At 36.2% G+C, this 14,585-nt stretch overlaps 1 protein-coding gene across 1 annotated transcript in view; it reads left to right on the forward strand.

Annotated features, from left to right (window-relative positions):
- The window catches only part of PKP2 (plakophilin 2), a 92,182-nt gene extending 80,132 nt beyond the window's left edge, over nt 1-12,050 (forward strand). Inside the window, exons 10-13 of the mRNA XM_055395749.2 lie at nt 3,123-3,276; nt 7,347-7,536; nt 10,102-10,189; nt 10,320-12,050. Coding sequence (XP_055251724.2) covers nt 3,123-3,276; nt 7,347-7,536; nt 10,102-10,189; nt 10,320-10,388 — 501 coding nt within the window. The 3' untranslated portion in view covers nt 10,389-12,050. The remainder of the gene's footprint in view (nt 1-3,122; nt 3,277-7,346; nt 7,537-10,101; nt 10,190-10,319) is intronic.
- The last annotated feature ends 2,535 nt before the right edge of the window (nt 12,051-14,585 follow it).

Consider the following 14,585-nt stretch of genomic DNA (forward strand, 5'->3'; position numbering starts at 1 on the left):
AAGATTTCTTAACAGTAGACATAAAAAGCACATAAAGTAAAAGCTTCATGAATTGATTACATAAAAATTAATTGCTTATGCTAGCAAACAAGCATAAGCTGGAATCAAGATTGCCAGGAGAACTATCAATAACTTCAGATATGCAGCTGACACCACCCTTATGGCAGAAAGCAAAGAAGAACTAAGAACCTTTTGATGAAAGTGAAAGAGGAGAATGAAAAAGTTGGCTTAAAACTCAACATTCAGAAAACTAAGATCATAGCATCCGGTGCCATCACTTCATGGCAAATAGATGGGGAAACAGTGGAAACAGTGACAGACTTTATTTTTCGGGGCTCCAAAATCACTGCAGATGGTGACTGCAGCCATGAAATTAAAAGACGCTTGCTCTTTGGAAGAAAAGCTATGACCAACCTAGACAGCATATTAAAAAGCAGAAACATCACTTTACTGACAAAAGTCTGTACATTCAAAGCTATGGTTTTTCCAGTAGTCATGTATGGATGTGAGAGTTAGATTATAAAGAAAGCTGAGAGCCGAAGAATTGATGATTTTGAACTGTGATATTGGAGAAGACTCTTGAGAGTCCCTTGGAATGCAAGGAGATCCAACCAGTCCATCCTAACAGAAATCAGTCCTGAATATTCATTGGAAGGACTGATGCTGAAGCTGAAACTCCAATACTTTGGCCACCTGATGCAAAGAACTGATTCATTTGTAAAGACCCTGATGCTGGGAAAGATTGAAGACAGGAGGAGAAGGGGACAACAGAGGATGAGATGGTTGGATGGCATCACCGACTCAATGGGCATGAGTTTAAGTAAACTCTGGGAGTTGGTGATGGACAGGGAAGCCTGGCATGCTGCAGTCCATGCGTCAAAAAGAGTCGGACATAACTGAGTGACTGAACTGAACTGATGCTAGCAAAAGACAGTAAAAAGGCAAAGCACAGAGGAGGAAAAGATTTCGGTAACATATATAAGTAACAAAGGTTGGTATTTAGGAAATATTTTTTTAAAAAACTCATCAATTTAACAATGATAGGATAGACAACCAAATTGTAAATGGACAGAGATTTAAACAGGCATTTCACAAAACATAATATAGAAATGGCCATTAAACATTAGTAAAGATGCTCAGCCTCATCAGTAATCAGGACAATATGAACTAGAATTGCTGTGTGTAAACAGTTATAGTAATCATTTTCACAAATTCCCTAAAACTGGAATATGAAACCTCTATTTGGTAAATCTCATTGCTTATTTTCCTTAATGAGCAAATTCTAACGGCCATTCCACGTCAGCCTCTCCCGTTTCCTTCAATGAATCAGAATTCATGTTTCCATAATCATTTTTATATACTAGACCTTGAGATGACAAGAAATGCTATGAGAGTGATAGAGCTCAATGGCAGTGACTCAGAAAAGCAGAGCTTTTGCATATGAGGACAGATGTAATTACTTAGATGGACCATTGGAAAGAGAGATGAATACCTCCCTGTTCAAGGAGGAGCAGTTTTACAGAATCCTACAGAGGAAGGATTTTTCTCAGAGGAGAGAAAAGAATCTAATAGAATGTTCTGCAAATTAGTGAAAGACAAAGTGTAACTTTGGAATAAACATTGCAAAATAGTGGTTATTAAACTTCCATGAGATACTCACGGATATTTTGAGTATGTAATAAAAATGATAGTGAAAGTGAAGTCGCTCAGTCGTGTCCGACCCTTAGCGACCCCACGGACTGCAGCCTACCAGGCTCCTCCATCCATGGGATTTTCTAGTCAAGAATACTGGAGTGGCTTGCCATTGCCTTCTCCAAATGATAGATTCTTTACTTGAGAAAGATTATTATAAACACAAAAATAATTTTAAGGACCTCCTGTTCCCTCCCTGAAACCTATCCTGGCTCCTATATTAACTCCTTCTCTGGAAGGTATAGTGGAGAATATAAGGAGAACAGTGTGCAGGAGGTAGGGGAAGCAGGCATTGTTGGGTAAGATAAACAGGAGATAGACACCCTCAAGAATGGTTAAGAATGTATGGATTTTGGGTACGGTGACCTAATATTAGCTTCAAATAAAAATACATAAAGTTGCAGACAAGTTAAGGCCCCAATATTGTTGGGGGTTTGCTGATGCCAGGTAGGGCCTACTTGGTACTCAGACCTGTGAAAGTAGGTGACCAACCTGATTCCAAGTAAGATTTGCTTCTGGAGGACTTAGACCTGAAACAAGAAACTTGCACATGCAGCTTCCCATACAGAGCATAGAGTTACAGGTAATCTGACTAGCCATACACTCCTTATTTTTAAAGTCCAATATATCTTTCAGAATAAACTGGTTTTTTAGAAATGAGTAAATTTATTAAAATATGTAAAATGCCAAAGTTTAAACTAGAGAAACAGAAAAGATGAATAAGCTAACAGTCAGTAAATACATTTAAATAGTAATCAAAGACATCTCTCTGTAAAATTTTCCTCAGCTCAGTTGACTTTATAGCTAAGTTAGTTCTACTAGAGCCACAAAGTTGAGAGTATTATTTATATTACACACATAGTTTAAGAAAATAGAAAAAGGAAAAAAACGTAATAAATTTTGACATTAGTATAAATTTCATCCTAAAACATTCTTTTCTTTTCACAACAATGAACTGAAAATGTGAGTAAAAAGCAGAATATTATGAAAAAGAAAGGGAAAGACAGACCCATTTTATTTATGAAGTGAAGTGAAGTGAAGTCGCTCAGTCGTGTCCGACTCTTTGCAACCCCATGGACTTCTCGGTCCATGGGATTTTCCAGGCATGAATACTGGAGTGGGTTGCCATTTCCTTCTCCAGGAGATCTTCCTGACCCAGGGATCGAATCCAGGTCTCCCACATTGTAGGCAGACACTTTAGCTAAACTGATGCAAAAAACATTGTAGCTAACCAAATCCAATATTTTTATTTTAAAATACTGAATAAACTGTCTTTATCCAGTAATTGAAAACTTAATAAGAATTTGAAGCTAGCTTTTTAAACATATTTACATCTTATATATTACAATCTCTAGTAATCTACAGAAACTTAGGAATTTTACCCCGAAATGAAATACAGTAGTATTTATAGGACATGTCTCACAAAACAGATGCCAACATCAGTAGCTCAGACAGTTGTCCAGAAGGAAAATGGCCTTCAACACACACGAAAGATGCTGCATGTTTGTGATCCAAGTGTGAAAAAGACTGCCGTCTCTCTGCTGAGGAATTTGTCTCGGAATCTTTCTCTGCAGAATGAAATTGGTAAGTGAGTATAAGACTCTAGAGGTAATGTGTCTGATTGAAAATACAAATGCACTAAAACAAAAACATTGTCCTTATCCCATTCTTTTTACAATGATGAGTTGAAAGTGTGAATAAAAAGCAAAATGTGATAAATAGAACTGGGTTTTGTGTATCTAGACATCAAGAGTAGACTTTCACACTGGTCTCAAATAGGATTTTTCTTAGTATCCAACCTCATTTTTGTTCCCATTACTACTGAAGAGAAATTTTAAACCATACTAATAATGAACAAGATAGGTAATATACGCGATATTTCTTGGCCCTCAGCTATGCCATCCGATGACATCTTTTTTAAACCATGTCTTTCAGAATGTTCTGTGTAATCTGCTTAAGCACCACCCTTCTCAAACATTAAATAAACACACACACACACACACACACACAGTGGTTGTTCACTTAAGAAGCTTGGCCATTGTTATACTAGAAAAAATGGATGAACAGAACAGAAAGAATGAATCATTCAGATTTGGCATAGGTTTTAGAATAAATAACGATAAAACACATTTGCTCCCTTTTTTGTAAGCCTGTATTATTGACAAAAATGATAACATGTTACCCTTTCAAATAACATAATTTTTTATTCATTTTCTTTATATATGAATATGTAAATGTTTGTGAATTAAGTCAAAAGCTGTAAAATGAGATAATAGGAAAATGCTAAAATTAATCCTGCTTCCTCTAATGTTCCATAGTCATTTCAGACTACTTAAAATTAAATTTTTCAGAAATTCCAATATAGTTTTATTTTTTTGTTTTTTAATGAATTGGATTACTTTGGAATCACACAGTGTGGTTGTATTTTAATAATGTCATTTTCAAAGACAGCCAACAGCACAACATTGAATAGGAGGTTTCATACAATGGTTTTGTGCCCATTATAAATGTAGAGAGCCTGGAAATTTTTCAGTGAAATCTGAAAGAAACTTTGCCAAAGGCAGTGTCTCCGAATTATGAAAGTGTTCTCCTCATTGTCTTTTATGGACTTTTGTGCTGTACTTCAATCAGGTGTATTATCCTTTGATTTTTTTTTTTCTCTCAAATGAACTATTGACTCCATCTTTAGAACACAGCTGATGAGAAGAACTGTGCTCTACACACTGAGCCTGTGCCTTCAGGGCAGAAATGCTATTGTCTCAGGTTCCAATGTCCTCCAGCTGTTGGGACAATAAAGCTGTAGCCCCACAAGTTACATAAGGTGATTTCACTGATAAACCTCTCCAAGTTTTATGGACAATCATGAGAAGAGGCTTCAGTAAGATAAATGCAATTTTTGAATTCCATATTGGCATTATGTCAAATACGTAATTTGAGTAAAATAACCTGTCTTGATTTAGAGTATTAATAGCCAGGAAGAAACGAAAATCAGTTTGAAACAAGCGTTTTGTTTTTCTTCAGATTTGTAGGCCAAGTAAAACTTTCCATGTGTTGACCTGGAATGAAGTCATCACATTTTACTTAGATTTACAGAAATAAACTTGGAATTATATTTTCTTAAAAACTTGAAGATAGGCAACTTAGCATGGAGACAGAATAACAGGTCTCATGCAGAAGACACTGATCTGTGTCTTCCAATGCTACTTTGCCACATGTCACCTTAGATAGTCATTTAACGGCCCTAAGCTGAGAAAAATTAGTAATCACTATGAACAGTGTTTTTCCAGGGACCAGATAACCTAATGTATGTGAAAGCACCAGCATTAAATAAAATCTCCCTCAACAATATGACATTGAGCTATGACTCTCTAATATCATGATAGGGCCTTTAATTTTATATTTCACTGTTGAAGATCTAACTTTAACTATCTCAAAGTGAATGTATTTACTCAGGTCCACAGGGTATGTGTGTTTGTGTATAAAGACAGAATGACCCTCCTTTACTATATTGTCATATTTAACTTTGTTGATGTAAGCATTTATACTACTTTTCTAAGAAAAACGAACAAGATATAAAATGTTAAAGACTCTAATTTCTCTAATTCTCACCCCTCCTCAAACATAAGGCAAAGTTTCAACCATAAAATTGATCTGTAGCATTGGACATTCTTGTTGGTCATACAGAGGCAGGAGAAGTAAAACTCTCTCAGCAGGGCTCCGTCTCAGTGTGGGCAGCCTGGTCTCAGCCAGCCATAGCTGCGCCCTGCAGAGAGATCAGTTAGACATGTTCTGGTGTCATTGTCTCACTTGTTTGCATGCTGTCAACCTAAATTCAGCAAAAGGAAAACTCAGGTTCTCAAGGCTTTTCATTCTGTTTTACCTTTCTAAAAGGAGGAAACCTTCTGGTAATAGCTCACATCTATGGAGAACTTACTGTGTGCAGGGAACTGTGACACAGTTCACGCATAGTAACTCATTTAATCACTCAAAACTCCTGTGAAGTAAATATTATTATCTCATTTACATATTGGGAAAATGTAGCATAGAAGAGGTTAATCTGCTTACCCAGACCACACAGCCATGAAGTGGCAGAGACAGGACTAAAATTTTAAAAGTGTAGCTTCAGAGACTCAGCTCTGAGCTCCAACACTATGCTGTGATGCTTAGACAACAGTGAAAAAGGAAGTGTTCAGGCCTTTGAGCAGAAGGTATGTTTTTCCTGTCAATCAGTTCCAGGTATTATCAAAGGAAGACATACATTTCATTTCCTTTTATTGAGTTTCTCTTTTAGGCATGGTGATCGATGTTGAAATCCAGAAATAAATACAATAATTATCCTCATGGAACTCATGGCTCCATTTAGAATTCAGACAGGCATGTAACTAATTACAGTCTGGTGTTAGAGAAAGGGATTACCAGGTGGCACAGTGGTAAAGAACCTGCCTGCCAGTGCAAGAGATGCAGGGAAGATCCTCTGGAGTAGGAAGTGACAACCTACTCCAATAATTGTTCTTGCCTGAAAAATCCAATGGACATAGGAACCTGTCAGGCTACAAGTCCAGTGGGTCACAAAGAGTCAGATACGACAAGCAACTAAGCATGCACAGCACCAGTATTCTTTCCTGAAAATTTCCATGGACAGAGCAGCCTGTTGAGTTACAGTCCATGGGGTCACAAAGAGATATGACTGAGCATGCAAGTGCAGTTCAAGGTGCCATGTAAACTCAAATGAAAAAACAATGAAGTTAGGCAGAAGTATTTGTACAACCATGATAAACACAGCACTGTCTTAAAGAGCTGTGAGAAACAACGAAAGCAATAGAAGCATCCTTTCTTTCAAGGAGAGTCCAAAGTAGTTAGAGATGGAGAAAAAAGAAAACCTCTCTTGTTACAATAGAAAAAGCTAAACAAAAACTCTGTAACCAGGATCTTACATATGTAGTGAAAAAATAAATTTTAAATAGTTTCTCTTTTTCTAAATAATGGTGTTATTTTCACATTAAGGAAACTTTGGACAGTACAGATAATTTTTTAAGAGTATTTTGAGATCACCATCAATATTGTAGAAAAATAAGTCCTGTTAGTATTTTAGTGTATTTCTTCTCAGGTTTCTTCTGTATGAGTTTTTCTTTAAGTATATCAGTTATTTGCACATGAAATATTAACAAATATTTTCTTGTTATTATACATGCTTCATAGATATGTTTTGGGATGCATGAGATTCTTTGAAGATATGTTTTAATTAATCATAGTCATATTACTGGGATGTTTAGACTTTGTAAATTTTTCATTTTATCAAAGAGTCAGACACGACTGAGCGACTGAACTGAACTGATAATAAAGATCTCTGCTTTTCAGTTTTTAAAGTGATATCTTCAGGATGAATTCTCAAAAGTGAAAATACTGAATCAAGAACTGTGAACATTTAAAAAAATTTTTTGACATTTCTGTCAGATTGCTTTCTGGAAAGATTTCCAGTGCACTGAGCACAGAATATCTTTTTTTTAATTTTTTTTTTTTGGTAATTTGAATATTTAAATGGTTGCATCCTTTCATATGTTTGTTAACCAAATGTTTCTTCTTAAATGTTATTGAGATCCTAAGGTTAAGAAACAATCTTTTTAATCAAGTGTTCTTTTTTCTTTCATTTGTAGCCAAAGAAACTCTACCTGATTTGGTTTCCATAATTCCTGACACAGTCCCAAATACTGATATTCTCATTGAAACTACAGCCTCTGCCTGTTACACATTGAACAATATAATCCAAAATAGTTACCAGAATGCACGGGATCTTCTAAACACTGGGGGCCTGCAGAAAATTATGACCATAAGCGCAGGTGACACGTAAGTCCTCCAGCACTGCCTGTCAGTGTCTCTCCTTTTCCCACCACCAATCCCATATATAATGTAGTGAATGTTCAGTCTTTGAGTACCATGGCCAAAAAATAAGATTGTAAAGCTGGGCCAGATCATGTGGCCCAGGCCTTGGTGATCAGATAAGTGAAAACCTGAATCTAAGCCAAACAGTTGCTCATTCGCTACTGAAATATCCAGAAATAGTCAAACTTCATAACTTACCTGAGTCATGCATTCCAGCATTTTATTGACCTAATGAATTGATTCCCAGAGCCACAGCTGTGATTTAAGAAGAGAAGAATGTAGGCAAATTGGAGTCCTATGGACAAGGAATGCCCTTATCCTCACTTAACTATGTGAAACCAGGGTCACCCCAGGAGGAGAAGTAGGAGGCAGAATAACAAGAAGTTCTTGCTTCCTTAGTTTTCTTTATCACATCTCTTCCACCTCTTACTCTCTTTTGAAAGTAGAAAGTTTAATGCATGTAAGTCATCTCACATCCTTGTTTCTGTGTCTTTAAATATTCTCCATTTTTAAAAAAAAGATGAAGAAGAATGTAACTAATTATTACTGTTAGTTAATTTAGTGGTGGGATTCCAAGGAGGTATGAAGATTATTATTTTTTCTCTTTATACAATTCTGAGTTGTTTGACTTGTTAAATAAAGTTAGTTTTGTAAGTAACCATAAAAGAAAACCAATGTTATTATAGTCCAGACTCATACTTCTAATGAGTTGCAAAGCAAATGGACTTTTGACTTCTAGTAGACAAACGTGTGCTTGGCTGCACAGGGGCTAGCATAGGGATCTTTGGTATCCTAGAATGAGCACATCCCTTTTCCCACAGCTCTACCCAATTTAGCCCCTTGTGCTCTGCGATTTCCCTCTGGCAAAGTTTACAGGGACGGGGGACTCCATTCACAGTCACATGATTAAAAAGAGTACAGTTAGAATGTCAGTTTCCCAAAAGCAGGGAATATTTACCTGTTCCCATGTAGCAGTTTCTCTGACTTTGTGGAAAGTCATCTTTGACTTTCTTTTGTGGAAGTAGTCATCCAAACTTCTAACCAAATCTCCATAGACTGTATATGACAGTGTATGTTTTTTTAATATGAGTATTCAGACATAATAATAAGCACATGGGAATATACCATCACTTTTGGAAATTTCTTGTAGCTTAGCCAGTTATGGGGTGTGCTATTCTGATACTTCTTTGTTGTACTGAGTATCCATTTGTAAGTTCGTCCTCACATGTTCTGTCTCAGAAAAAAAAACCAACAAGGACACCCTACCATTGGGTCTGCTTCCTTACTAGGGTGTTGTATAGCTAACCCATAATTTATAGACTAGCGTGATAACCAATCAGTCATCAATTACATTTCCTCTTTGAGTAAATGAGTTCCAAGTGCCAAGCAATCAACTTACGAACAGACTTTATAACCTTTGCAGTTTAAGAACTTTCAATAATAAATATTAGAGACCCATAGCTTTCATGAATGTCTTAATACTTCAGTTATTAGCAAGTCACTCTGAAAAGCCCCTGAGATACTAAAGAATCTGTGAGGTGCTGATTTGACTTACCCTCCCTATTATGCTGGTAGCTAGCTATTGAATGAACCCAGCATGGGCTTCTTCATATAGCTTTGCATTCTCTACTCTTGGTTGCATACTTACAAATTCCTATGATAGGAAAAATAAAATATTTTGTTTCTTTGTTCAAAGAAGAAAATACAGCCATGTGCTAATTCAAGTGATGGAAGAGAAAAAGATCTATGAAAGTAGCCAGAAACTAGAAGTTTGAGATGAATTTAAAAGAACATCAAAAACTAAGAACATATTATAATAATAATAAAGTTAAGACCAAAAAAAGTAAGAGGACGTTCCTGGTCATCCAGTGGTTAAGACTCTACACTTCCAATGCAGGGAGCATGGGTTTGATCCCTGTTCGGGGAACTAGAATTCCCACATGCTGTGCAGTGTGGCCAAAAAAAAGTAAGGACAGTGTCAAAATCAGTGGTGACTCAGATTTATAACAGGAACACATTTTCCATTTGCTATACAAAAAAGCATAAATTTTTAAACTATTTTAAATGCTCCAGTAAGAATTTATTAATTTGAAAAAGATACATAACTCTTATATTCATGGAGTCACTAAGTCTAAGAGTTATACATATTTTTCAGTCATACTTTCATGTGTTTGTCTCTATAAATATGCATTAAAGACAAATATCTTCTAAAATATAAATACAAATATAAATTTTATTCTATAAATTCAAGGATTTGTAAAACTTTTAAGAATATATGCCTTATAAATATCAGGAATTTGTTAGCACTTTGCTAGTGGTTTAAAAAAATTAAAAAAAAATAAAGCACCCACGTGACTCCTGCCTCCTAAAGCTCTCCATCCTAACCTCTTGTCATGGTGAGTGGCCTGACTTAATGGATGGCTCATGAGCGACAGCAATTAAAGAAGATTTACAGAACATCCAGGGGCAGCATCCAGAAGCCTCACACATTCTCACTGATCACAAAATATTTCCTTTTCTTATTTTCAGCTACGCCTCCAACAAAGCAAGTAAAGCTGCTTCTGTTCTCCTATATTCTCTGTGGACCCATGCAGAGCTCCATAATGCCTACAAGAAGGTAAGAATGCTAAAAAGAGCCAGGTAATAACGTGCCACTTGATTTGACCCTGGAGATAAGTTACTAAAACCTACATTGTCTTATGTGTAAATGTTGTTACCTTTCACATTTCTGTTTGCTTATTCCAAAGGCTCAGTTTAAGAAGACGGATTTTGTCAACAGCCGTACTACCAAAGCCTACCACTCCCTGAAAGACTGAGGAATGTGAAAAAGTGCTCTCAGAAATATGAACCTCTTCATTCTCAGTTACAAAAAGCTCCAAAGGAAAACACCTATTTTTCTACTTCCCAGCTTAAGAAACCTCAAAAAAGCATATCCTGTTTCTATACTTTTCTATTTCTATGGTCTTTGAATCCAGAAGACATTTGTGAGTTTGACACCAGTAGATACTGGCAACAGGCTCAATTTTACCCTCTACAAATAGTGGTCTTTTTGATCAGGGCTAATGGTGCATGGCCTCCTGGAATCAAAATATGAATTTATATGGAATGGACATTAACAAAGTAAATAAGGAAGAAAGCTGTTGTATCACTAGGATTTTAAATTTTGACTTACATTTATATTTCTTTTCTGATTTCCATGTTTTGTCACTCACATGTGTGTTGTTTCACCATTGAGCCATGAGTGTATTGTTCTGCAGTGTTGAAACAGAAACAAGAAATATTTGTGGAGTTGCCCAGGAGAAAATATAATGGCAGCATTGCCTGTTTGTTTACTTTGTGCTTGTTTTTCTCGGCTTTTCAATAAATGTAAGAAATTTAGATCACAGAGCATGCATGACTATAAGAATAAGAAATTGAAAGGAAGTGATCATAGAAAACTTAAAAATCTTTTCTACAGTTTGAAATTCGGTGTTTCCTCTAAATAATAAATAGGATTTTTACTCAAGGAAACACTTCACCTATAACAGCACTATTAAATGCAAATTTCTCCTGACAGTAGTATTCATGATACTGTTTCCTGGACGCCAGCCACTGCAATGAGCTGGTGGAAGAATGGACTTTACTGTTTGGCTACAAAAGGAACCTAGATCTCTCAATCTGTTGGACCAGCTAGGGCCATGAAAACCCAGCTCATTTTAATGAACTACATTATCAACCAGCCTACTTTGCCCAAATTTTAAAAATAGTACAGAACCACTAAGTCTCATGTGATCTTCCTTAAGCCATTATTTTAAGTCAAGAAAACACTAGAGAAGAAAAATGAAGTTATGTTGAGGAAAAAAATGTGTCTAGGCCATCCAGAAATGATATGAGAAATGCTAACATTTAAAAGTTGACAGCATCATCTATTGGAGTCTAAAGTGTTATTTTAACTGGACTGTGATTAATACCATTCAGATAAAATTAGTCTTCTTAACCATAATTCTGTTATATTTTTCTTTTTAAAAAGAATCTGACAATATTTACTTCAAGGAAGTAAGAAGGAAAAAAATCATTCAGCTCCTTTTGGCCAGCAAAGTGTGATAGGAAATAAATTGCCAGTTTCATTTTGAATGTGTACTTAAGTCTTTATTTGGAACTTAAATTTTTTCCATTTCAAAAGCTCAATGAAGAAGACTAAGGTTACTACTTCAAAATGAAATTATTTAGATACCAATTTTTAAAACACTGGAGAGAAATTATATCTCTTTTTCCAAAATTCTGATGATAAGCATTTGGAGTATCTTTATTCCTCCAGATAATTAATGTATATTTAAGGAATTTCTGTGCTTTTAAGGCATAGTAAAGCGAGGAAATGGTAACCCACTCCAGTATTCTTGCCCGGAGAATCCCATGGACGGAGAAGCCTGGTAAGCTACAGTTTACGGGGTCGCAAAGAGTCGGACACGACTGAGCGACGGAACGGAAAGCGACTTCACTTTCACACATTGGAGAAGGAAATGGCAACCCACTCCAGTGTTCTTGCCTGGAGAATCCCAGGGACAGGGGAGCCTGGTGGGCTTCCATCTATGGGGTCACACAGAGTCGGACACGACTGAAGTGACTTAGCAGCAGCAGCAGCAACAGAGCCTTCAGTAATAGTAAACACAAAATGAAGCAAAAATAGCATTGCCTGCCTTGGTAGCTGGGTATATGTGACTTATTTGTGTATCTTGGTATCTGTGGTATGACTGATATAATGTTTGAGTATTTGACTTATAAAGTTCAACTTTAATTACTAAGAGTTTAATAAGAAATATAATTGCTTATATTTCTCCCCTAATTAGTCCTAAATTCTTTACCAAGAAACAGTTCCTGTAAGAAAGATGGGAGTAGCTATTGACTAAAGATGGAGAGACATACAAATCTAGATATTGTTAGATTTTAGTAAACTGAGTGGGTCTGCGACCATAAGATAGACTATGTTTGATCCCCATGTCCTACTTTGTTTGCAAAAACCTCAGTACTCTACTGTCTATGAACACTTCTGAGGGAGGTCCGTATGTAGCTAAATATCACTTGGATCACAGGGCTATATACACAAAGCTTTTCTTCTTTTCTGTGTGTCTGAGACCGTGTCCATATCATCAAAGGGACTGAGCTGGACCTCTGCATTTATTTCCGCTAAAAGATCTAAAGGCCTTGCTGCTTTGTCAAGAATTCTTCATGATCTTCTGGAATAGGGGAGGTTGCTGCCCTGGATTTCTATTAAATGGAAACATTGTTTATACTTGATGGAAATAACCAAAGGGTTATCTGACAAGATAAAGAGGGGATTAATGTGTCAAATGGGAAAATTAAGCAACATGAGTAGATAAACCATAAAACCAATCTAATCACCCTATAAAGAAGGTGATTCTTCTTTAGAAGAAAGAAGGAAATGGAGGGGAGATATATATAAAAACATGTATATATAATTTACATACTATAGTTACAAATGAAATTTCCTCTAAATAAAGTGCATGGAGTGAGGACTTCAGTATGTATATACTTTGAAAAAAATTGCAGAAGCCTCAAATCACAAAATCTGAGGATTAGGAGGGAATGTAGAGGACATCTGGTCAAGTCCTCTTTAGAATATCTTCTTGTATAAGGAAAGATTCAGTTCTTTTTTTTTTTTTAAGAAAAGATTCAGTTCTTATGAAGAAAAATGTGCAGTCATTCATTCAGTTAATGTCCAACATGACCCTGTAACTGGCCCATGTTAAGATTCAGGAACTTATACATTTTAAAGTATTTGTTGTAGGAATGAAATAGATTAAAAAGGAAACAGACTTTTCAAAATAAAATTCTACTTTAATGTTTTATTTTTAGTAATACTGACAGTTTCATCTCTTAAGAAATAAACTTCAACCCTTTAAGGACTATGAGTAAAAGGAAAATTTTTTATGGTCTATTCAGGAGAGAAAAATCAAAATACCACACATTGGCATAAGAGTTGTTTAAAATTTGTTAAGGGGGAAGCATTCTAAAAGTCATAGTCTGGAAGAAAGTTAAAAAAAAAAAAACAGCAATATTCAGCCTGGAAGAACAGTGTCACATTATCTCTCTTTAAATATCTGAAAGACCACTGTATAGAAGATGACATGGACTTCCTCTGACAGAGTAGAGGACAGACTAGGGTCAGTAGGGGGAGGCTTGTATGACTGTCTTTGACTGAACAAGAATGGACATATGTTGAGCACTTCTCACAGCCTCCTCATAAAGTATATACTTTTTTCTTTTCTTTTTACATTTTACATGTGAAAATAACCTGAAGCAGAGAAAGGTTAGGTTACATTCCAAAGCGGCTGAGTTGGAAAATGCAGAGGGGCCATGTGAATCCAGGTGAGATGGCTTCTCTCTGGGGGTTCCCTGGGAGCCAAGAATGCAAGACTCTGTCTTCACTCTGGGGAAATGAGGGGGCTCTCTTTGGTTTGTCTCTTGGCCAGTTAAGAGGACTGATTCTAGGACCAGCCAAGTTGAACTCAAATTGCAATTGCTCCACTTGCTGGGAGGGTAAGGGTTAGTCTTAGTTGGGGTAAGGTCCTTAACTCTCTCTGAGCCGGAGCTTTCCTTCTCTGTTATATGTGAATGATAGGGGTAGTTACCTCATGGGATCGCTTTAAGGATTGAATGTTTTCATAATTATAAAGCACTTAATGCCTGACAGTATCTACACAATAAACACTGACTAAATTATTTGGAGTTTCCTGTGTGGATGGGCCTTTGTTTTCCTTTTTTAATCTACTTATTTGAATTTCTCTTTTCAGATAGGTTGGCTTAGATAAAAGCCCAATCTTTCCCCCAGTCAACCATTTTATACACACACATAGACACTTATGACTCATCCCTCAGAAGGCCAGGTAGAATGAGGAAGATAAATATTGCCCAGACAAGTGTTCCTGAAAGTCTGTTCTTCAGAACACAGGTTCTTTGGGGGTATTTATACGTGTTATGTAAGAAGAAATAGCCTATACTTAATAAGTTTGAAG

This window comes from Moschus berezovskii, chromosome 6 (assembly GCF_049115385.1).
Source record: "Moschus berezovskii isolate FMDL1 chromosome 6, NW_MosBer_1.0, whole genome shotgun sequence".
In the NCBI taxonomy this organism is placed as follows: domain Eukaryota; kingdom Metazoa; phylum Chordata; class Mammalia; order Artiodactyla; family Moschidae; genus Moschus; species Moschus berezovskii.